General features: G+C 37.9%; 1 protein-coding gene across 2 annotated transcripts; it reads right to left on the bottom strand.

Annotated features, from left to right (window-relative positions):
• Positions 1 to 1,123: 1,123 nt before the first annotated feature.
• On the bottom strand, positions 1,124 to 24,821 carry BKGD (beta-keto-L-gulonate decarboxylase). Of its 2 annotated transcripts, XM_027087744.1 has the most exons (9): positions 24,717 to 24,818; positions 18,803 to 18,864; positions 11,876 to 11,974; positions 8,736 to 8,809; positions 8,451 to 8,552; positions 7,172 to 7,348; positions 5,608 to 5,757; positions 2,521 to 2,637; positions 1,399 to 1,590 (listed from the first exon to the last, which is right to left on the bottom strand). In XM_027087744.1, exons 2-9 carry the CDS (start codon positions 18,855 to 18,857, stop codon positions 1,417 to 1,419), a joined length of 948 nt encoding a protein of 315 aa, XP_026943545.1. In that variant the 5' UTR covers positions 18,858 to 18,864; positions 24,717 to 24,818; the 3' UTR covers positions 1,399 to 1,416. The 2 variants fall into 2 exon arrangements, with proteins under 2 accessions (XP_026943546.1, XP_026943545.1); XM_027087745.1 differs by lacking the exon at positions 5,608 to 5,757 and having other exon boundaries at positions 1,124 to 1,590; positions 24,717 to 24,821.
• Between the last annotated feature and the right edge of the window lie 23 nt (positions 24,822 to 24,844).

Below are 24,844 nucleotides of genomic sequence, written 5' to 3'. Positions count from 1 at the left end.
TGTCATAATCATTCATTCAACAAATATTTGAGTGCCCACTTTGGCCAGGTTCTCTTAAAGGCTATAGTGGTGATCAAAGCCCTTGCCATGGAGCTTACATTCCAGAGGGCAGGGTAGGTGTTCATTCAGTATGTTATTTGTTAAATCAGTATTTGTTAAATCAATGAATACTAATATTGTTTTTGTCTGGAAGTAGGATATTAAAAAGAAACACAATATCATATTATGAATGTAAAATTTTTATTCATTTCTTTTGGTACAAACTAGTGTCTATTAAAAAATAATATTTAGGAATTTATACTCACTGGACATGTTATAGTTAACATCCAAAGACAATTTATTATATGCTTAGTACTAAAAAGCTCCTAAATCAGTGTTGGCATTACAAGATTAGAGAGTTGTTTTTGGCTCATGATTATTATAGAAAAACACTGAGGAAAACTTCAGTCATTACAATTGGTAAAGGTATAATTTTACATTTCATGAAGGATAGCAGTCATATTTGGCAATAGCCTCATTTATAAATTAAAGTATACTCACTTCAAGGTTGTATTTTGATGCTGTTTCTTTTCACTTCTCGCAAATAACCAACAAGGCACAAACTGCTTCCAATTGACAGTCCAAACAAAGGAGGAATCATGGCTAACCATCTGGTTGCTAATATTTGTTAAAGGCAAATTACAAACTTCAGAGTATGGTTCAACATCACCAAAAGGAGTAAAGTTGCTCCCTCTGACCACCTCATTCCATGAAAAAAGTGTACTTTGACTTCTAAAGTGGATTTTAAAAATTCAGTAGAAAGATTTAACAACTATCAACATTTCCAGCACTGATTTTTCTAATACCCAGAAACATCCACTTAGCAGTTGTAAGACTAACTTGAAAAACTGAATATACAAATGTAAATTATTGCCATTAGCTAGTAGGAATCATCACTTGATTCTTAATCCTGTTTATATTTAATTATAAACATAAGACTCATTTTTTTGTGTGTGTGTGGTATGCGGGCCTCTCACTGTTGTGGCCTCTCCCGTTGCGGAGCACAGGCTCCGGACGCGCAGGCTCAGCGGCCATGGCCCACGGGCCCAGCCGCTCCACGGCATGTGGGATCTTCCTGGACCAGGGCACGAACCCGTGTCCCCTGCATCGGCAGGCGGACTCTCAACCACTGTGCCACCAGGGAAGCCCAAGACTGATTTTTAGAATAAAAAGAATGAAGAACATCTCCATCATGTGTCTTTGTTCCCAATAATCCCTTTCAGATACATCTGTGAAGTAATACAGAGCACGGTGTCGATATACCTTTCATTTCAAAGGCCGAAAAAAATAGGGCTTATTAAGTAGTGAGATCATTTCTATTAGGCTTTACGTTAGTATCAATTAATGAGTTAATCAGTCAAACGAGTATCAGTTGATTTAATCTCGCCCAAATGAATGGGTCTCTGTTGGTTGATCAATGCGATAGAGAAACTCTGCAGGTAAGAAGTATCCAAGATATTCCACTATATCTGGGGTGGTGTCATAATGGTAGTGTCCACCTTCTCCATGATGACTAAAACAATGAGTGTGCTCCAACCGCAAATCAAACCCCTAGGACAACAGAGAAGCTATCTGTTAGTATTCCAATTATTTTGCATAGAACTTGTTTAAGGGGATGGGAGACCTTTTTAATTTATGTTACAATAATTTTTATTTTATTTTTTTTGGTAGGTAATACAGTCACATGATTCAAAATTCAGAGGGTGCAAAAGCATATATTCAGTAAAATGTATCTTTCCATTTCCTGCCCTCACTTCCTTTCCTAGAAGGCAACCAAAGTAAGCAGCTTCTTCTATATCCTTCCAAAAGGATTATTTTTAATTTATTACTTGTATGGTAGTACTCTGCACCTACTGTGCTGTATGTTGCTCTTCTTCATTTAACAGTATAGCTTTCAGATCTTTGTATATCAGAACATAAAAGAGCTTCCTAATTCTTTTATATCTATGGTATTCTATTGTATGCGCATACCACTTTCCAACTGACATTAGATTATTTCCAGTTCTTCTATTACAGCAGTGCTGTCATGAATAACCATTTTAACTAGTCATTTTATGCCATAACCATATATTTGATGATAAATTCCTAGACATGTAATCACTGGATCAAAAGATATAGTCAGTATTTTGGTAGATATTTGCTTTAAATTAGTCTATATTATTTTTCTAGGGTACAATATTAGAATATAATGAACAGTATATAGAACAGCAAATAAGATGATAGGACACCTGAATCCTGTTCTGATTCTACTATTTAATAATGTGACTTTGGGTGTTATTTAAAACGCCTGTGCCTTCAATTCTCCAAAGGTAAAATCTGCTCTGCCAAATCATAGGTGGTCAGATATTTGCTCCCTTACCTTTTAAGACAATTCTACAGACTACACTAGTTCTTAAATAAGAACACAAAAAGTGCCTAATTCTAAAAGAATATTCTAAAAATCAAGCATTATTGCAATGTAAAAGACAGACATAGACTTACTGGGTCTCTGGAGATAAAAACTGGCAGACAAACCAAAGGAGCCTTCATCTCATAAAAACGTAACCATTTATTCACGTCTTCATCAGAGTTCAATGGGCAGGAAGAAAATTCTGCTGGCTACAATAAAAGGACATTAAACAAGTAAACATCGAATATTATTGAGCTAAAAATTTATATATAATTTCATTGTTAAAACCTTTAAGGCTTCTTATACATTCTATTGCTATTTTTGGCACCAAGAGAAGTTATATACCCTAGTTTTCAAAAGGACCACCAATCAATGTGTACACACTAAAAGATATGAATGAATAAATAAAGGAGTTTCTCAGTTTTCCTATGAGTATATCCTCATCCCAGTCTTAAATGTCATTATTGATACTGGTAAATGAAAAAAAAGGAAGGCATTGAAAGTGGGGTAGAAGCATCAAACAGAATAAAATACTTAGGAATAAACTTAAGGAGGCAAAAGACTTGTACACTGAAAAGTACAAAGCATTGCTGAAACGAATTTTAAAAGACTCCAGTAAGTGGAAAGACATCTTGTGTTCATGGATTGGACAACTTAATATTGTTAACATGTCAGTACTATCAAAAGCAATCTAAAGATTCACTACATTCCCTGTCAAAATCCCAATGACGTTTTTGCAGAAATAGAAAAATCCACCCTAAAATTCATATGGAATCTCAAGGGACCCCAAACAGCCAAAACAATCTTGAAAAAGAAGAAGGAAGTTGGAGGTCTCACACTTATTGATATCAGGCTTGTTACAGAACTATAGTAATTGAAATAGTGTGATACTAGCGTAACGACAGGCATACAGATCAATGGAATAGAATAGAGATCCCAGAAGTAAACCCTTGCATATATGGTCAAATGGTTTCTGACAAGGATGCCATGACCATTCAATGGAGAAAGGGCTGTCTTTTTAACAAATAGTGCTGGGAAAACTGGATATCCACATGTAGAAAAATAAAGTTAGACCCTTACTTTATATCATATACAAAAATTAACTAAAAATGGATCCGACACCTAAATATAATAGCTAAAACTGCAAAGACTCTTAGAAGAAAACAGGAGGGAATTTTCATGACATTAAATTTGACTTTTTGGATATGACATCAAAAGTACAGGTAATAAAAGGAAAAATAAACAGGTGGACCACGTCAAACTAAAAAGCTTCTGCACAGTAAAGGCAACAGTCAACAAAATGAAAAAGGCAGCCTATGGAATGAGAGAAAATATTTGCAAACCATATATCTGATAAGGGGTTAATATCCAAAATATATAAGGAATTCAATAGGAAAAAAAAAGCCCAATTAAAAAATGATCAAAGGACTGAATTAGACATTTTTCCAAAGAAGACATACAAATGGCCAACAGGTATAGGAAAAAGCACTCAACATCACTATTCATCAGGTAAATGCAAATCAAAGCCATGAGATATCACTCACTCTAGTGCAGACGGCTGTTCTCAAAAAGGCAAGAGATGAAAAGTGTTGGTGAGGATGTGGAGAAAAGAGAACACTTGTACACTGCTAGTGGGAAGGTAAACCGGCACGACCATTACGGAGCTTCCTCAAAAAATTAAAAATAAAACCACCATATGATCCAGCAATTCTGCTGGGTATATATCCAAAGGAAATGAAATCACTACCTTGAAGAGATATCCACACTCCTATGTTCACTGTGGCATTATTCACGTTAGCCAAGATTGGGAAACAACCTAAGTGTCCATCAACAGATGAATGGATAAAGAAATTGTTATCTGTATCTTTTTAGTTGTGATATGTATATGAAATATTATTCAGGCTTAAAAGAAGGAGGAAATCCTGCCATTTGTAACAATATAGTTGAACTTGGAGGACATTATACACCACTAAGTGAAATAAGCCAGTCACAGTCAAATACTGCATGATACCACTTATATGTGGAATCTAAAGAAGTCCAACTTAGAGAAACAGTATAATGGTGGTTGCCAGAGGATGAGGGGGTGGGGGAAATGGGGAAATGTTGATCAAAGGGTACAAACTTCCAGTTATAAGGTGAGTGAGTTCTAGAGAGCTAATGCACATCATGGTAACTATAGTTAGTAATAAAGTATTGTTTACTGGAATTTTAAGAAATCCTATAATCCTTTGGTATTTACAAATAGATTTATCTATAATTTTGTCGTAAATTGGAAAAGTAAGTAGTTTCACAAATGTGTCTTTCTATGCAGAATCAGCTGGTTTGCCATTTAAAATTATTAGGATAAAAAACATCAAAACAATACGTTTTCTAATGGCTTCATTGTTAAAACAAAAAGGATATTAAGTTATAACACTTTTACACTTCATTCATTTATTTGTTCACTCACCTACCAAAAATTATTTTAAAAATCTTAGATGACCTGGTCTGTCTTCATATAGTATTCCGTCATTAATGCCTTATAAACTTATTATAGTCAGCCCATAAGATTATAATTTTCATGAGTTCTTTCCCTAAAACCACAACCATCGTAATAGCAAAGTCTATATAGGGATTCTAGCAATGAAAATAATCAGTTTCTAAGGCTTATACTCACATCTATCTCAATCTTTAATACAAACAAATTGAGAAGAAAGTTCTAATATATTAATATGAAAAAAGGACTCCAGCTGGACATTATCATACAAGTTGCTTTACAGTATTGTCTGTCATTTAAATTTGATCACAGTAAAAGGGTTTGTTCAGGGTGTCTTTAAAAGTTAAATTCTCAGGTCTTCCCTAGTGGTCCAGTGGGTAAGACTCCGTGCTCCCAATGCAGGAGGCCCAAGTTCAATCCCTCGTCAGGGAACTAGATCCTGTATGCATGTTGCAACTAAGAGTTCGCATGCCGCAACTAAGAAGTCCACTAAGAAGCTGGCATACCGCAACTAAAGACCCTACATGATGCAACGAAGATCCCACGTGCCACAACTAAGACCCAATGCAACCAAAAATAAATAAATAAATATTTTAAAAAAAGGTTAAATTCTCAATGTATATTAAAAAAATCCTATGATCTTAAGCACGTGCGCGCACACACACACACACACACACACACACACACACACACAGGCCTTTACCATAATATGAGTCTTCACTTTTCCCTTCTGAATCACAAAAGTACCTCCCATTCCTACAGGCTTATCTCCATAATGTTTTTCAAGAGTCTGTCTCATACAAGTCACAAAGTTAAGTTTTCCAGTTCTTCTTTTGGCTTTCACCTCAATGACCTAGAGAGGACATAAATACACATACCATTGTTCTAAGCTGCAAAATATTATGTAAATAACTACCCAAGTGAAACATTATATAATTCAGTACCATCAAGCAAATATTCACTTGTTTGTTTCGAGCACCCAGATATGAGCAGAAGTGTCTCAATCCTCTAAGTCTTAATAATATATATAGTATTTTATATATATATATATATGAGAATTATGTATCATTTACTCTAATAATGTCATATTTGTGCTTTCTTGGACTGAGAGAGTTATAGCTAAATTTTATAAATTTATAGCCAAATTCTACACTGAACTCTAGAGATTCTTATATGTCAAGGTGGTAAAAGACTGAGAATTCTTTGGTTTAAAGGGATGAACTTCTGATAACTGGAGGGAGGAGAAATGATTATGTTTTCTCATTTCCTTTAAAAATCTGGACTTCTGTTACCTCCACTTTATTAGGTATTTTTGCTTCACTATCTCATTTCCCGAAGTGGCTGAAGTAGTTATCTCTACAAGATCTGGGAGGTCTCACAACAGCTAAAACTGAAATAATCTTTAAAAAAAAATAACAGCTTTATGGGGGATATAATTCACATACCATACAATCCACCTATTTCAAGTATACAATTCAATGGGTTTCAGTATATGTATAGAGTTGTGCAACCATCATTACAATTTTGGAACATGAAATCATCCTTTTTTTTTGTACTAACAGGAAGTAAATATGAAGTGAGGCATTAATTCTTCTCACCTCTTCTATAATTTTTTGCTCCCATTATTTCTATCTCAATCAATGTCTGATAAGTCTGAAATGAGTAAGTTACATATATACTAACTATATAGGTAGACATTATCTACTTCAGCTGCATGGTTCATCTATTTGACTAACTCACTCCCCACAGGAACATCCTATTTTAGTTCCTTGGAAAAAAAGCTATTGCTTACTAAGTATTATTATTTTTTCTTTTTTGAATTTTTGTTTGCATGTGTCTTTGTTGCTGCGTGCAGGCTTCCTCTAGTTGAGGAGAGCGGAGGCTGCTCTTCGTTGCGGTGCTAGGCCTTCTCGTTGCGATCGCTTCCTTGTTGCAGAGCGTGGGCTGTAGGCGTGCTGGCTTCAGTAGTTGTGCCGCACGGGCTTAGTTGTTCCGTGGCATGTGGGATCTTCCCAGACCAGGGCTCGAACCCGTGTCCTCTGCATTGGCAGGTGGGTTCTTAACCACTGCGCCACCAGGGAAGCCCAAAGTATTTTCACTCTGCCTGTAGTACTTTCTGAATCTTTCATAACTGGGTTATTTAAAGAGGTTTGGGACTTAGGTAGCTTTGGATTTTCTTAAGAAAACTACAGTAGTAGCAATAAGCATGCAAATTTTTAGCTATCTGAGAACTCTTGGAGAATACTGCATTTTTAGAATAAAATCACCTTTCCAGGTTGGCCTTCACTGGCAAAAAGATTAGCCAGTAATGCAAACCCAAAATCATGATATTTCTCACTGTATTTCTCAAGTAGGCACCCTCCATCTGCAGAGTTAACATGAGCAAAGTAACTTCCATTCACAGGAGGTTTGTGTTCACTTTCTGTTTGAACAACTGGCATAAACTGAAAAGAAAAGTAAGTAAGTTAATTAGTCAAGCCTAGTATCTCTATGCAAAGAGAAGATCTTGAATAATGTAACAAAATATTTTGTCCTAGACTTTAAGACATTTTATTTCAAGATCTAATAATAAAACATGAAAAATAAAATATTTAATGTCAGATTCAAATTGTTAAAGATTTACAAATATCAAAAAAACTGAAAAAAAATTTTAGAAAATGTTTACAGTATTATAGTGTTTCTATAAGATTGTGACATTTGCATCAAAATTTCTCATTTTATTACTTACTTATTTACTTACTTACCTACCTACTTACCTACTTACTTACTTAGTTCCCTGACCAGGGATCGAACCCGGGCCCTTGGCAGTGAAAGTGCCGTGCCGCGTCCTAACCACTGGACCGCCAGAGACGTCCTTAAAATTTCTCACTTAAATTTTAAACTTTTTCTGTCTTGAACACTAGGCAAATTATATTAATGTTTCTATAAAAGGACTTGTATGATTATTGACTAACAGTCACAGATGTAAGAGGCTGTGAGAGAATGGGCAGACTAAGCAGGTTATTCTCCTGTTCGTGCGATGTGAAGAAACAGTGATGTTTTTATGTTGGAAATGTGTTAACATACATAGTGATAGATACTACCTTTTGTAAACAATAATCATACTACAGGGGTAGGTCCCCGCAATTTGGTCTGAAAGAGGGATTTGATTAGATCATTAAATATTTCATTCATCTTCTGATTGCAAGCTGCCCTTATACCAGCAAAGATCATAGAGAAGTTAGGAATCCTCTGATGTGTAAGGACTGAAATCTTTCACAGTCCAGAGTCCTCAGCAAATCACAGTAGGACCTTCGATGGACTCCTCGAATACTGAGCGTGTGCCATAAGAAAATCTAAATTAGAGATGAGTGCTCCATTTCAGTTGGACTAATTGGAGCATGTGCTATACTCCAAATTGTATCAAACAGTAACAAATCTGTAGAGAGGTATGACATCAACCACTTACAATTCATTCAGAAGACAAGATTTCTGATAGGGCAGTAAAAGGAAAAAGGCAAACTAAGTGTCAAATCAATAAAGTAAAGTAATTATATATATGCTGACCTCAGAATTGAATCCAAGAGTCTGAAATGGGCCTGCTCCTGCTCCAAGAACAAAAGCTCCAGGAAGCTGGATTTCTTTTGCGATTTTATTTAGATCATAAACCTATACAAGAGGAAACGCATATTATTTAAATCTTACTTATATAAATTCCCATATTTACTTTTTATTACTACATCCATTAACATTTCCTTGTCACATTGGTCAGTGGACCTTCTAATAATAAAAATAGGAATCAACTCGATTTTCATAATCTTCATGTGAATGTGAAAAGTAAAAGAAACTTACTTTTTTTTTATTTGTAAGAGGCAATAAGTAAGGCACACCTCCTACTTCTGCAATTCTAGTTTTCCCACAGATACCTAAAAAAAACAAATAAAACAAGCCATCTTAAAAATAGGCAAACATCTAAATTTAAGTATAAAATGCCGGAAGACACTAATTTATTAAGAGTATATAACTTTTCAGTTCATAGTTTTACAAATAGCAGGGGTTGGAAAATGTAAGTAGCTAGGATCCCTGTCCTATGCTAACTTCCTGTGTTTCTAATACTGTCATAACCAAGCATGACTTGATATAGTTAGTAGCATAAAGGCAATCGAAAGTTGATGATACATAACACTGTAAAGCAACTATACTCCAGTAAAAATTAATAATATAAAAAAAGAAAGTTGATGATAGGGCAAGGGCTAGAACTGGAGCCAATGTTTGGATGAGGTTTCTAGAATTAGTCTATAATGACTTATTCCTTTAAAAATCTTTCTTTTGGGGGAGGGAGGGTTTTAGCTAAAATTATATTTTAATTTAAAATATTTTGGTAAAATAGTACTTCTTTTAAAAATCCATATTGAGAAGTCCTCTTGTTAGAGTTGTTTGTTCCAAGGTTGTTTATAAAAATGACAAGTAATTTTAGGTAACTTCAGATGCTAGGAACTTTCTACTTACATTTTTAATTAAACGTCACAGGTACAGCTAGACACTGTTTGGGAAAAGATCCCCCAGTGTTCTCCTTACTTGCTGCAAGTGACAATAAGTCCTTCCTTCTCTAGTGCTTTGGTTGTGTCTATTGGCTCAACACCCACCAAGAGGTGAACCTGGTTTTCGGGTAAAACGACGAAATAATACTAGTAAACACGCCAAGATCACTAGTGACAAGACCAGTTCATGTAGAAAGTACCTAAATATGTTTATGAAAGATCATATATGTAACATGCATACATATCTGGCTTCCTTAGTATGTAATTTAAAGACTCACAAATTATTGACAAGAACCTAGAAAACTCTTTTTCAAACCAACCCTTTGGGTGACAAAATTAAGATTAACTATTTTTCCTGTACTCTTCTGTGTTTTCTGGTTTTTATTTGAATTAGTTAATTAATTATTTATTTTGGGGTAAAATATATTACCCTTATAATTGGAAGAAACAGAGCTATAAAAAAGTATTATGATAGGGACGTCCCTTCCCTGGCAGTCCGGTGGTTAAGACTTCGCCTTCCAATGCAGGGGGTGCGAGTTCAATCCCTGGTGGGGGAGCTAAGAGCCCACATGCCTCAGGGCCAAAAAACCAAAACATAAAACAACAAAAAAAGTATTATGATAAATGCTTTTAAGGTGTGAAGAGATATTGCCATCTGGTACGTAAAACTTCTAGAATTTATAGGTCTACTTAAAATCAAAGACTGTTTGAACTAGAAAGACCCAAAAAGAACATTTAACCCAAATCCCACTCCCCCCCACCCCCATTTTAATGTATCTGAAGCCCAGATACATTAATTGGCTTACCCAGGGTAATGAAACCTTAAGTGGCAGAGAAAGAACTAGAGTCCAGGATTTCTAAGTAAAACTGCTTTTTAACAAAGATGTCACTTACATAATAAAAGAGTGAGTAAGTGTGACTGTTTCTCTCCAAATTCCTCATCACAGTAGGGTATAATGAGAGAATGTTGGACTTTGGAAGCAGACAGATCTGGATTTGAATCCTGATTATGATTCCCACTGAGATTACTTAGCCTCTCTTCAGCTTCAGTTTTCTCATCTAGAAACTGGGGCTAGTACTCACCTTGCAGTGTTAGTATAAAAATTAAGACATCAAATATAGATATCATACTGTCTGACAAATTATATTTACTTAATATTGAAACTGAATGGTACAGATGAACCAGTTTGCAGGGCAGAAATAGAGACACAGATGTAGAGCACAAACGTATGGACACCAAGGAGGGGAAAGTGGCAGGGGTGTGTGTGGCGGGGGGGCGGGTGGGGGGCAGTGGTGGTGGTGGTGGTGGGATGAATTGGGAGATTGGGATTGACATATATACACTAATATGTATAAAATGGATAACTAATAAGAACCTGCTGTATAAAAAATAAATAAAATTCAAAAAAAAAAAAAGAAACCGAGCAGGACCCTGTGGGGCTCCTGGGCACAAAAGTCTTTTCGTGTCCCCTGTTTTTTTGTTGGTAAGAAATAGGCTTCATTCAGCTTCAGTGACCTTCCCTGAGTTCCACGGGGCAGGTTCAAACAGTTGCTAATCAGGGAAGGGAGGGGATGAAGAGACAAGGGAGGAGAAGTCAAGAAACAATAGTGTAGCCTTGGGGCAGGGTCCTGGTTCCTCCTCACTGGATATACATAACTATATCTTTGAGCTCTTGTGCAGAACTAAAACCCCTACCACATGGAAGATGTTAACTACTTGATGAAACATTCTTCATTCCAGAGAGAAGGTTACAGTTCAATAACATAGAGAACCATAGATCACGGGACCACCTGAGATGATCCTTAGACTGAAGGAATGCAGGCCTTGCAAGCACTCTGATCCTTATGAGAAGCCCCTCTCCTTGACTGTAAGACTCCCCACACCTGCCCCCCCACTGAATTTGGGACAGTTTTGAGGGCATTAGGCCTCTGTGGTCCCCTTTGCCTGGCAAAGCAATAAAAGTATTCTTTTCTACTTCACCCAAAACTCTCGTCTCTGAGATTCAATTTGGCAGTGCTGCACAGAGGCTGAGTTTCAGCATCAATATTAATTTCCCTTCTCACTTTAAACACTGGCTGGATAATCACTTGACAAATTTGTTGAAGGGATATTAGTATTTAATGGATGATTCAAATAAATACAAGGCTTTTAAGATCCCTTCTGGTCTTGAATGAATGAATGAATAATAAATAAATAAATAAATAAATAAAAATTACAGTAAGTTTCCATAACAGTCACTTGAATGATTAAAAACAAAACTCTCATGTGATATTCAGGATTCTAGCCTATTGAATATCTATTATATAACCTGTGAAAGTTACAAAAGTACATAAAACACCATATTTTTCTACAAGGGTATAAAATGAAATTTGACCAATATTAGGAAACACAGAAATTAAGCACAATTTAATCTAAAAGTTGGGTCAATATCCTTTGCAGATATTGCTTACCTTTTACGGGAAAGGTAAATGGCTCCTTGGTCAAATTAGGGCAATCAACTACAGAGACCTGGACATCAGCAAAGTTATCCGTTAGCCCCTTCTGCAGAACTAATAAAGACAAGGAAAAGGGTTAAACATTAGGTAGAAATTTGTCATCACATATCAAGTCTTCCCTCAACTGTTTTGTGTGTCATACTTCCAAACTAAACTTGTGTAATTTACTACTTTTTTTTTATTTTTTGGATGCGCCACATGGCATGTGGAATCTTAGTTCCCTGACCAGGGACGGAACCTGCGCCCCCTGCAGTGGAAGCATGGAGTCTTAACTGCTGGACCGCCAGGGAAGTCCCTAAACTTGTGTAACTTAAAAGGAGGGGGATAAGGGACTTCCTTGGTGGTCCAGCAGTTAAGACTCAGCACTTCCACTGCAGGGGGTGCTCCCCACATGCTGTGCAGCGCAGCCAAACAAACAAACAAAAGGAGGGGGAAATGGTCTTATTAATGAATACAATCAGAAACTGGACACATAATTAATCACAAGATACATATATTAAGGTACATAAATACTTCCATAAATAACACTGTAAACTGTAGTGATTAGAAACCACTGAAGATAAACACTGCACTCAGGTGAGGACTACATTTCTTTTAGGGAGAGGATTCCAAGTATTGAAATGTAAGTATTTAAACCGCAAGAAAGTAAGCAATTACATGCAACACCTTCATTAATGCTTACAGAAAAAATGTTGAGCAAAAGAAGTAAGACATGGGGCTTCCCTGGTGGTGCAGTGGTTGAGAGTCCGCCTGCCGATGCAGGGGACATGGGTTCGTGCCCCGGTCCGGGAAGATCCCACATGCCGCGGAGCGGCTGGGCCCATGAGCCATGGCCGCTGAGCCTGCGCGTCCGGAGCCTGTGCTCCGCAACGGGAGAGGCCACAACAGTGAGAGGCCCGCGTACCGCAAAAAAAAAAAAGTAAGACATGAAAGTATGTGTTATATGACTCATATGTATTTCAAAGACAGGCAGCTAATTTAAGGTTCTAACAGGTCAGAACAGTTCAGAACAGTGGTCACCTCTTGGGCGGCTGGGGGAGGGGAAGGGATCCCACACGCGAAGGGGGAAATTGGGGAACCACTGGGAGGGCAGAGGATCAAAAGGGAGCATGGCCAGGTTTCCCCTGCCCACTTGGACCCCCAGGAACCTGTTGAGATCCCGGGCCTGATCCTCTGCCCACCTAGGCCCCCTCCAGCCGTGTGGGTCCTGAGGGAGCGAGAGGGAGGGAAGGGGGAGCAAAAGTAAAGGCTGGACCTATGGCACCGGCACCCCTGAGGGGTGGCCAGGGGAGGGAAGGAGTTACTACGCCCAGTGGGACCCAGTCATGGTTAGGGTTCCAGCAGTGATGGGGGAGACCCTGGGGGAGACAGTGGGGGAGGGGCACAAACGAACGGAAGGGGACGGGGCCACTGCTTTCCCTGTCCTCTTAGGCACCAGGGAGCCTGTTGGGCTCCAGGGCCTAATCCTCTGCCCTTGGAGCCTCTCTCCTGCCATGCAGAGCCTAAGGCTCACCCCTACACCCCCACCCAGGGCCCCACCTCTACACTCGAAGACCCCTTCTGAGACCCCCTCCAATGTGCTGGGCATAAACCCCACCCACACACCCTCACTCAGGGTCCTGCTTCCAAACTCCGGAACTCCACACTCCAGAGGCCCTCCTTTCAATGTGCTACCTCTCCCCTTCTGCGCAGGTCCTAAGCAGAGGCCCCGCCCCATGCTCCAACATCACCCTGCCTAGGCCCTGCCCCATGCTCAAATGTCACACCCCCACCCGCCTAGGTCCGACCCCACCCAAAACCCCACCTCTGCCTAAGTTCCACCCCCTGCCTAAACTCTACCCCTATAGCCAAGACTTTTTTTTTTCTTTTTTCTTCTTTTAGATTGGGGCTCTGTTTTACCTTGTAGATTCATTGTTGTCGATTCTTTTATATTTTTATTTTTTCCTAATCTTTTATTTTTCTAATTTTATTTTATTCTTTATACTTTGTTAGTGATCTCTCCTTTTGGCTTGTTCCCCCGCACTTTTATTTATTTTTCTTTTTTCTTTTATTTTACCTTGTTGCAGTTGTTTCAATTATAATTTTATTTTTCTAACATAGTTTTTATCTTTCTAATTTTATTTTATATTCTTTCATATTGTACTGCTCCATTTTTTCTTTCTTCCTTCCCCCCCTTTTTTTTTTTAACTGTGCCACGAAGCTTGCAGGATCTTGGTTCCCAGGCTGGAGGTCGGGCCCGAACTCCTTTGGTGGGAGCTCTGAGTCCAAACCGCTGGACTAACACAGAACCTCAGACCCCATGGAATATCAATTGGAGTGACACCTCCAGGAAATCTTCATATCAGCATCAAGACCCAGCTCTATCCAACTGCATGCAAACTCCAGTGCTGGACATCTCAGGCCAAACAACCAGTAAGACAGGAATACAGCACCACCCATCCAAAAAAAAAAAAAAAAATGAAATGACAAAAAAATTTGTTACAGATGAAGGAGCAAGGTAAAAACCATCAAGACCAAATAAATGAAGATGAAATAGGCAAGCTACCTGAAAAAGAATTCAGAGTAATGATAGTAAAGATGATCCAAAATCTCAGAAACAGGATGGAGAAAATACAAGAAACATTTCACAAGGATCTAGAAGCACTAAAGAGCAAACAAACAGTGATGAACCACACAATAACTGAAATTTAAAATACTCTGGAAGGACTCAATAGCAGAATAACTGAGGCAGAAGAACGGATAAGTGAGCTGGAAGATAAAATGGTGGAAATAATTACCAGGAAGCAGAATAAAGAAAAAAGAATGAAAAGAATTGAGAACAGTCTCAGAGACCTCTGGGACAACATTAAATGCACCAACATTCTAATTATAGGGGTTCCAGAAGAAGAAGAGAAAAAGAAAGGGTCTGAGAAAATATTTGAAGAGATTATCATCGAAAACTTCCCTAACATGGGGAAGGAAATAGTGAATCAAGTCCAGGAAGAACAGAGGGTACCATACAGGGTAAACCCAAAGAGAAGCATGCCAAGACACATATTAATCAAACTATCAAAAATTAAACACAAAGAAAAAATATTGAAATCAGCAAGGGAAAAGCAACAGATAACATACACGGGAATCCCTATAAGGTTAACAGCTGATTTTTCAGCAGAAACTGCAAGCCAGCAGGGAGTGGCAGGACATATTTAAAGTGATGAGAAGAAAAAACTATAACCAAGGTTACTCTGCCCAGCAAGGATCTCATTCAGATTTGACAGAGAAATTAAAATCTTTACAGATGAGCAAAAGTTAAGAGAATTCAGCACCACCAAACCAGCTTTACAACAAATGCTAAAGGAACTTCTCTAGGCAGGAAACACAAGAGAAGGAGAAGACCTACAAAAACAAACCCAAAACAATTCAGAAAACGGTAATAGGAACATACATATTGATAATTACCTTAAATGTAAATGGATTAAATGCTCCAACCAAAAGACATAGACTGGCTAAATGGTTACAAATACAAGACCTGTACATATGCTGTCTACAAGAGACCCACTTCAGACCTAGCGACACATACAGACTGAAAGTGAGGGGATGGAAAAAGATATTCCATGCAAATGGAAATCAAAAGAAAGCTGGAGTAGCAATTCTCATATCTGACAAAATAGACTTTAAAATAATGACTATTACAAGAGACAAAGAAGGACACTTACATAATGATCAAGGGATCGATCCAACAAGAAGATATAACAATTGTAAATATTTATGCACCCAACATAGGAGCACCTCAATACATAAGGCAAATACTAACAGCCATAAAAGGGGAAATCGCCAGTAACACAATCATAATAGGGAAATTTAACACCCTACTCTCACCAATGGACAGATCATCCAAAATGAATATAAATAGGGAAACACAAGCTTTAAATGATACATTAAACAAGATGGACTTAATTGATATTTATAGGACATTCCATCCAAAAACAACAGAATACACTTTCTTCTCAAGTGCCCATGAAACATTCTCCAGGATACACCAACCATATCTTGGGTCACAAATCAAGCCTTGGTAAATTTAAGAAAATTGAAATCATATCAAGTATCTTTTCCGACCACAATGCTATGAGACTAGATATCAATTACAAGAAAAAAACTGTAAAAAATACAAACACGTGGAGGCTAAACAATACACTACCAAATAACCAAGAGATCACTGAAGAAATCAAAGAGGAAATCAAAAAATACCTAGAAACAAATGACAAAACACAATGATCCAAAACCTATGCGATGCAGCAAAAACAGTTCTAAGAGGGAAGTTTATAGGAATACAATCCTACCTCAGGAAACAAGAAAAATCTCAAATAAACAACCTAACCTTACACCTAAAGCAATAGAGAGAGAAGAACAAAAAACACCCAAAGTTAGCAGAAGGAAAGAAATTATAAAGATCAGATCAGAAATAAATGAAAAAGAAATGAAGGAAATGATAGCAAAGATCAATAAAACTAAAAGCTGGTTCTTTGACAAGATAAATAAAATTGACTCATCAAGAAAAAAAAGAGAGAAGACTCAAATCAACAGAATTAGAAATGAAAAAGAAGAAGTAACAACTGACACTTCAGAAATACAAAGGATCATAAGAGATTACTACAAGCAACTATATGCCAATAAAATGGACAACCTGGAAGAAATGGACAAATTCTTAGAAAAGCACAACCTTCTGAATATGAACCAGGAAGAAATAGAAAATATAAACAGACCAATCACAAGCATTGAAATTGAAACTGTGATTAAAAATCTTCCAACAAACAAAAGCCCAGGACCAGATGGCTTCACAGGCGAATTCTATCAAACATTTAGAGAAGAGCTAACACCTATCCTCAAACTCTTGCAAAATACAGCAGAGGGAGGAACACTCCCAAACTTTATATTTGGAAATATAAAGGACCCCGAAAAAATAAAATAAAATAAAATAAAAGACCCGGAATAGCCAAAGCAAGATTGAGAAAGAAAAACGGAGCTGGAGGAATCATGCTCCCTGACTTCAGACTATACTACAAAGCTACAGTAATCAAGATAATATGGTACTGGCACAAAAACAGAAATATACATCAATGGAACCAGATAGAAAGCCCAGCGATAAACCCATGCATATATGGTCATCTTATCTTTGATAAAGGAGGCAAGAGTATACAATGGAGAAAAGACAGTCTCTTCAATAAGTGGTGCTGGGAAAACTGGACAGCTACATGTAAAAGAATGAAATTAGAACACTCCCTAACACCATACACAAAAATAAATTCAAAATGGATTAGAGACCTAAATGTAAGGCCAGACAGCATAAAACTCTTAGAGGAAAACATAGGAAGAACATTCTATGACATAAATTACAGCAAGATCCCTTTTGACCCACCTCCTAAAGAAATGGAAATAAAAACAAATATAAACAAATGGGATCTAATGAAAGTTATAAGCTTTTGCACAGCAAAGGAAACAATAAAAAAAGATGAAAAGAACACTCAGAATCAGAGAAAGTACTTGCAAACGAAGCAACTGACAAAAGATTAATCTCCAAAATATACAAGCAGCTCATGCAGCTTAATATCAAAAAAACAAACAACCCAATCCAAAAATGGGCAAAAGACCTAAACAGACATTTCTTCAAAGAAGATATACAGATTGCCAACAAATAGATGAAAGGATGCTCAACATTACTAATCATTAGAGAAATGTATATCAAAACTACAATGAGGTATCACCTCACACCAGTCAGAATGGCCATCATCAAAAAATCTACAAACAATAAATGCTGGAGAGGTTGTGGAGAAAAGGGAACCCTCTTGCACTATTGGTGGGAATGTAAATTGGTACAGTCACTATGGAGAACATTATGGAGTTTCCTTAAAAAACTAAAAATAGAACTACCATATGACTCAGCAATCCCACTACTGGGCATATACCGTGACAAAACTATAATTCAGAAAGAGTCATGTACCACAATGTTCACTGCAGCACTATTTACAATAGCCAGGACATGGAGGCAACCTAAGTGTCCATCGACAGATGAATGGATAAAGAAGATGTGGCACATATATACAATGGAATATTACTCAGCCATAAAAAGAAACGAAATTGAGTATTTGTAGTGAGGTGGATGGACCTAGAGACTGTCATACAGAGTGAAGTAAGTCAGAAAAACAAATACCATATGCTAACACATATATATGGAATCTAAAAAAAAAAAAAAATGGTTCTGAAGAACCTAGGGGCAGGACAGGAACAAAGACGCAGATGTAGAGAATGGACTTGAGGATACGGGGAGGGGGAAGGTTAAGCTGGGACGAAGTAAAACAGCAGCACTGACATATATACAGGACCAGATGTTAAATAGATAGCTAATGGGAAGCAGCTGCATGGCACAGGGAGATTAGCTCGGTGTTTTGCAAGCACCTAGAGGGGTGGGATAAGGTGGGTGGGAGGGAGATGCAAAAGGGAGGGGATATGGGGATATATGTTTGCATATAGCTGATTCAGTTGGTATACAGCAGAAACTAACACAACACTGTAAAGCAATTATACTCCAATAAAGATGTTAAAAAAAAAGTTAATAAAGCAATATTGTACAACTCTTTGGGCACCACACATATTTAAATCGTGGGTTACCATATTCATTTTCATTCTGTAAAGTTCGTATCTCATCAAGAATCTTTGAATCGTGAATTTAGATTTTTTTTGAGGGGCAGAGTTTTGGACTCTCTCAATAAAAACAGTACAGAACAAATACAGAAAAGGAAAATTAGTGCTGTATTGAAAGTACTATTGCATAAAGCTTATCTTAGAATGTTTTTATTTAAAAATTTTTTTCCTTAGGATAATTAAAAAACTCAGTATTGCATTTACCTGCAACAAGCTCCTCTAGACTTGGCACATGAAAAGAATACTCAGCACAAGACATCTTCTTTCTGAAACAGGAAGGGGGCAGGACACAACCTTTAAAAGAATGACAGAGCTGTTGGGGGACACAAAAATTAGAACCAACTAGGTCCAAGATGGCAGACTTCCAGTAGAACTTGAGCCTCATTATATGCTCATTGTAATGCATTAGCATCTAAATGACACACCCACAGGTGCCATGACCATAAATGGCCAAAAGTGGGCAGTGGCCCAATTCCTGGAATTCTCTGCCCCTTCCCCCAAATAGCTGGAATAATCCTCCCACTTGTTAGCCTATGAAATTACCCAGTCCATAAAAACTACCCCATATTTCGGGGCCTCTCACCTTCTGAGATGTTCCACACTCTGTGGAGTGTGTTTCTCCCAAGGCCCTCTCACCTTTTGAGATGGACCGCATTCTGTCTATGGAGTGTGTCTCTCTAAAAAAATCCACTTCTTACCCATCACTTTGTCTCTCAATGAATTCTTTCTGTGATGAGACATAAAGAACCTGAGCTTTGTTAAGTCCTAAGTGTGTGATCTCAAAGTACAGTGTGTTCAAGTCCCAATCTGAGTTTTGGCTGGGGTCAAGTCTCAGCCCATGGGCTCAAGTCCCAATCTGAGTTTTGAGGTTTCACGAGGATGTACAAAATAAAGCAATTGTAGGCTAATTATTGCAGTGCACGAAGCATGAACAGCTGCTGCTCTGGAAATGAAAGAGTTCAGTTATATAAAGAGGGCAAAAGGGCATTTAGGTGTCCTCACAGAAAGGCAACCATAACTTCTTGTATTTAATATTCCAAGTGAGAAATGTCCAAGTAACCTATTTTAATACTAGTACCTTAAATAGCTGACATTTAAAATAGACAAGAGGAATACCAAACCAAGAGGGCACATGATTCATTTTCTTCAGTCATGTATCTGGATTGAACATGCAGCTTTCTAATGGTTGATTTAAGGAATATAGATCCTGAAGCAAAGGTAGTTATTAAGGTTTATGAATAAGTGTTTAAATGGTTGTAGATAACAGTACAGGATGCTCAGGTACTTCTATAATAGATCATTTATTTGTGTTTTCTATTCTATATTTGACATTTAGGCTAAAAGTTAAACAAGTTTCTTAGACTATCACTTTTACAAGAGAAAATTTAAATTACTAAGAGAAATGGAAACTCCTACAAATTATTAGCTTTTGAAATTCAAATTATTTCATTTACAAATAAACATTTTCTTGGTAAACAGCTTCAATGTCCAATTATTCTGATAACCTAACCAATTATCATTTGATTTTTAAAAAATATATGCTAAATATATTTTACAATAAGTAGACATATATGCACAGAGATTAGTATCTTACCTCAAGTGTACAGGTAATGAGGTGTGCAAGCAGAGAGAGTTAAATAAAATGCAGGCAAAAAAACCCAAACAAACGAAAGTAATATGAGGTGGGCGGGGAATCCCACTGGAGGCCAATCACAACAGGGAATAAAGACAAAACTCTTAAGGCTGTTTCTAAGAACACTGTTGGAGTTCTCATTAAAATTGTTAATGAAATACCTCGTTAATGTGAATAATCTCTGATATACCATTACTTAGTAAGTGAAAGATGGTCCTTCAACATCACTTGAAATACTCTTCCAAAAAAAATTTTTTTTTAATTTTCCAAAGATTCAGTTTTCTTAGAAACTGTATTTCTAATTTTGATGATATCAAATAACACATCCTCCACAAACATACATTTAAGACCCGACATTTCTTTAGTACTTTATCAGATAATACTTTATTACCCTTTATTTACTTAATATGCATAATTTGGTCTCCCAAAGAAAATGTAAAGTGTTGATAATGGGCCCCAAACCCTATATAATCATAGTTAGATGATCTCAAATATATTTTATTTTTTTTTGGCCGTGCATTGCAGCTTGCAGGATATTAGTTCCCTGACCAGGGATCAAACCCTGGCCCTCGGCAGTGAAAGCGAAGCATGGACTCCTAACCATTGGACGGCCAGGGAATTCCCGAAAATATATTTTCGAATTGAATAAGCTATAATTGTTTAGGAATGAGCCATTTTAACTTTATTGAAATAATTTCAGATGGACAGAAAATACGTACAAATAATCTCATATATGCTTCACCTAGATTTTCTAAATGTTGACATCTTATATTTTCTTTCTTTCTTTTTCTTCTTTTTTTTTTTTTTTTTTTCTTTGCGAGGCATGCAGAATCTTAGTTCCCGTCCCAGGGGTGGAACCCGTGCCCCCAGCAGTGGAAGCATGGAGTGTTAACCACTGGACCACAAGGGAAGGCCCATCATCTTATATTTTCTTTATTAGAAACCAGCAAGTACTAATTAAGAACTTGTGAAAATCTGCTCAGTGAATACATGTTTACTTAAAATGAAGATAATAAAAGCACTCTAGATATTTCTACTTACAGTAGGAATAATAAAGACTCAAGTTTAAATTAAATACAATCCTAATGATCTCAGGTGGCCTTGGCCTGCAGGGGTTTGAAGCAAGATCTCGTTCCCCAGCGAAGTCAGGCCATGGCAGTGAGAGCACTGAATCTTAGCCCCTACACCACAAGGGCAAGTGGCTAGTGACAAGGCCCCTGGCTTGTCTTATTTGTAAAAATTAATTTCAACAAAGATACTGAAAGTAGTGAAACAAGCAAAGTGTTTATTAGGAGGGAAAAAAGTACATGTGAATAGACACACATGGGTGGACTAAGAGAGTTGCGTCTTCGTGGTAGTTTAAATCACTTACATGGGGCATTTCTTGGGGGTTTCCTCTGGCCAATGTCTTGCTTTGCCTGGCTCTGAGGCCGTATTTGGTATAACTAAGGGTTCTCCCCTGTATGTGCGCACATCTCTTAATGCAGAGACCTATGGGAAGGTTGACATCACCTACTATGGGGTGGTGCCCCCTCCCTTCCTTACACCCCCAGCCTTTCTGTACCTGTATAGTTGGGAAGAACTCCTTGACCTTGAGAATGAGAAATCTGTGGTCTGTTTATGTTTTTTCTGGGTGGGACTCAGCTCCTGGCATTATCTTATCTTGGAGTAGCTGCCCACACAGGACAGATTTCAGCTGCTCAGCCTGCGGCCCATCTACATCTCCTGCATCACTAATTTTACACCCTTTACAATCTTTCAAAGGTCACGTTTTTGTTTTCTTTCCCCACCAAAACAGAAACAAATTCCAACCCTAGGAGGCTACAGCCTGAATAACTGGTTTAGAAATGCAAGCCAAAAGCCCAGAAGGCAGCGTGGTAGTGTGTATAAGTGTGTTTCTGTGTGAGTGAGAGATAGGGAAGAGGAGGTTGGAGTTGGAGTGATGAGAGAAAAGGGTTAGAAAGGTTCTAATACAAATCCAGAGTGGCTCTAGGAGGACAGCTTTGGGCCACATGGAGGCAAACAACATTTACTCTCCAGATTCCACTGCTGGGAGTCAGTGGCCCAGAAGTAGGGTCTAGAGAAGGGAAGAATGGAAGATAGGAGGCAGAAGCATAAATGGAGCTGCAGAGGCAATGCCTAAAGGGGTAGACCAACTATGGCCGATAACTATTGACAAACTGCATTCTGTAAACCAGACAGTATGTTAGACACTTTACAGACATTCCTTCAAAACCTCACACAACGACATATTATCCTTCTCATTTTACAAGAGGAAATAGGCCAGAGAGAATATATTATTTACTCCAGATCACTCAGCTATTAAGTGGCAGAAACAGAATTCAAAACCAAATCTAGCCCACTGTAAACCCAGAACTCATCACATTATACCTTGCCATTAACTGGTGAGGGAATGATACAATTCAGCTCACAATAAGGGAAAGTTTGTACAGAGCAACCTTATAGCACTCAGTATACCGCTGGTCATCTGTTTGCTTTGTTTCTGTCCCTTAGACTGTGATCTCTTTGAAGATAGGACTGTATTTCTCATATTTGTCTTCCAAGTACCTAGCATACAATGGATACCAGTTCAGCCTTAGTTTTTTTTATTGAACATTTATGATATTCCAGACTCATAAGGCTCTGGGCACGGCTGGCTCCATGGATGTGCAACTAGTGAAGTTACACAGGACCATGTGCTCAGAATAGCACGTGGTTTATGCTCCATTGCCACCATCTTTAAATTCTTAACTTTAGGGACTTCCCTGGTGGTCCAGTGGTTAAGACTGCAGGCTCCCAATGCAGGGGGCCCAGGTTCAATCCCTGGTCAGGGAACTAGATCCCGCATGCCATAACTAAGAGCCTGCATGCCACAATGAACACCCCGTATGCCGCAACTAAGACCTGGTGCAGACAAATAAATAAATAAAATAAATATTTAAAAAAATTCTTAACTTTATATTTGAACTTTTAAGATGGATAGGACAATGGAACATGCTTGGGATCAGAGGAGAGAGGGTCTATGTGCATGTCCACCACCACTCCTTGCTTCCCATTCACAAAAAGCGTTTAAGTCCTGTGAGCGTAGAATGCTGGTGGATGCACAGTCCAAGGGAGTTCATTGAGACTCAAATTCCCTGGATTCCATAGTGTCGGTAGAATGTGCATGCATGGAGAAGTAAAATAAATACAGTGGTGCTAGTTTTGTGCAGTATCCAGTGTTCTAGTAAGAACAAAATACATATGCCTACATAGTATGAATTGTGAAATTTCAGTAATTCTGCGTACAAGCTAAATGTTCTTTTGTTTGTATTTAAAACTGGTATTGCAGAATATAGAGTGGTAAATCTCATGCTAATGAGTTAAACTCAATTTTTCTTTACTTAGAGTGACAATAAATTGCAAATTAATGCTATTAATTAATAATAGTATAGTTAGTGATTAATTAATAATAAATCAATAAAACAGAATTAATGTCATTAATAATTAATAATAGCAAATTAATGCTATTAATTAAAACATCATGACAAGTGGAAAGAGATACTACAGAAGAAAGGAGACCGCTTATATTTTAGTACCTTTAATGGCACTTTCCCCCTGCGTTTTGAACAAGGGGCCCTGCATTTTCATTTCGTACTGAGACTCACAAATTACATAGGCAGGCATGTTATGGAACATGGCAGTGAATAAGACATGCAATCCCTGTTCTGGAGCTAGCGGTACTTCATAATGCCTAGACTAGACTGTCTGTGCCTGGAATTGTTCAACATTTAGAGCAAAATTGAGTAAAGAGGCTAGATTACCCTCCAGGTCTGTCCAATCCGAAGATGACACTAACCATAGATTAAGACTAGACGGCTTTCCTGGTTTTTTCATATGATACAAGAGGTCTGAAAGTGGACAAATCAAGCCAGCTCATTCCTTTTTGTAACTACTGTGGGGAAAAAAACCCCCAAAACACCAAAACTAAACTAGTTCAAACTTTTATCTTAACATTCATTAATCATTCAGGGAACTAAGGGAGAAAACAAACAAAAAAATTCGCCGCTGGTATCTCTTGTGATATGTTAACCAACCCCTGGGAGGCTGACACTTAGCTCTGAGTGAAAAAGTAGTTAACAAAAGTCCGAAGGGGAGAGGTGACCTGGATGTACTACGGGTAACACTGGCTTCCAGTACAAAGGTTACACATTTTGAGTCTCGGTCAAAGCGTGATCGTCTTACAATTTAACGCAGAGGAGATTTCTGAAGGCAAAAGTAGACATAATATGACGAAACACACCTGGCACCGTACACACACGCACACCCCCACACACACTCGAGATCAGATTTTGGGAAGTCAAAGGACAGCTCAGCCAAGGCGAGACCACTGGAAGCAAAGCAGGTGGAGTGCCTGTTTCCTTGCAGCTCACAGTCATTCCGTTCACCTGACCCCACAATTTATTTCTTGTAGTTTACCGAAACATTCTTGTTTACTCCACTTACCTAATCCGTGAGGGAAGCCTACACCTAAAACCCGATCTTGCCTCAGTCAACTCCGCCTCCTCTGGATCCGGGAGATCAGACCCTGCCCACTCGAAATCGCTCCTCCTCTCACGGAGATCAAAATGGCG

Source organism: Aethalodelphis obliquidens, unplaced genomic scaffold, assembly GCF_003676395.1.
Source record: "Aethalodelphis obliquidens isolate GAN/ISIS:26980383/991018 unplaced genomic scaffold, ASM367639v1 scaffold60, whole genome shotgun sequence".
In the NCBI taxonomy this organism is placed as follows: Eukaryota; Metazoa; Chordata; class Mammalia; order Artiodactyla; family Delphinidae; genus Aethalodelphis; species Aethalodelphis obliquidens.
This window is presented reverse-complemented; position numbering and strand designations above follow the sequence as displayed.

Coding starts and splice junctions, on each gene's coding strand:
- BKGD (XM_027087744.1), bottom strand. CDS start 18,857: ATGTCTTGTGCTGAGTATTCTTTTCATGTGCCAAGTCTAGAGGAGCTT. Junction 8,810..11,875: donor ATTTACCTTTCCCGTAAAAG/GTAAGCAATATC, acceptor TGTTTTTTTTAG/GTATCTGTGGGAAAACTAGA. Junction 7,349..8,450: donor CTCTTGGATTCAATTCTGAG/GTCAGCATATAT, acceptor TTTTCTTTTCAG/TTTATGCCAGTTGTTCAAAC.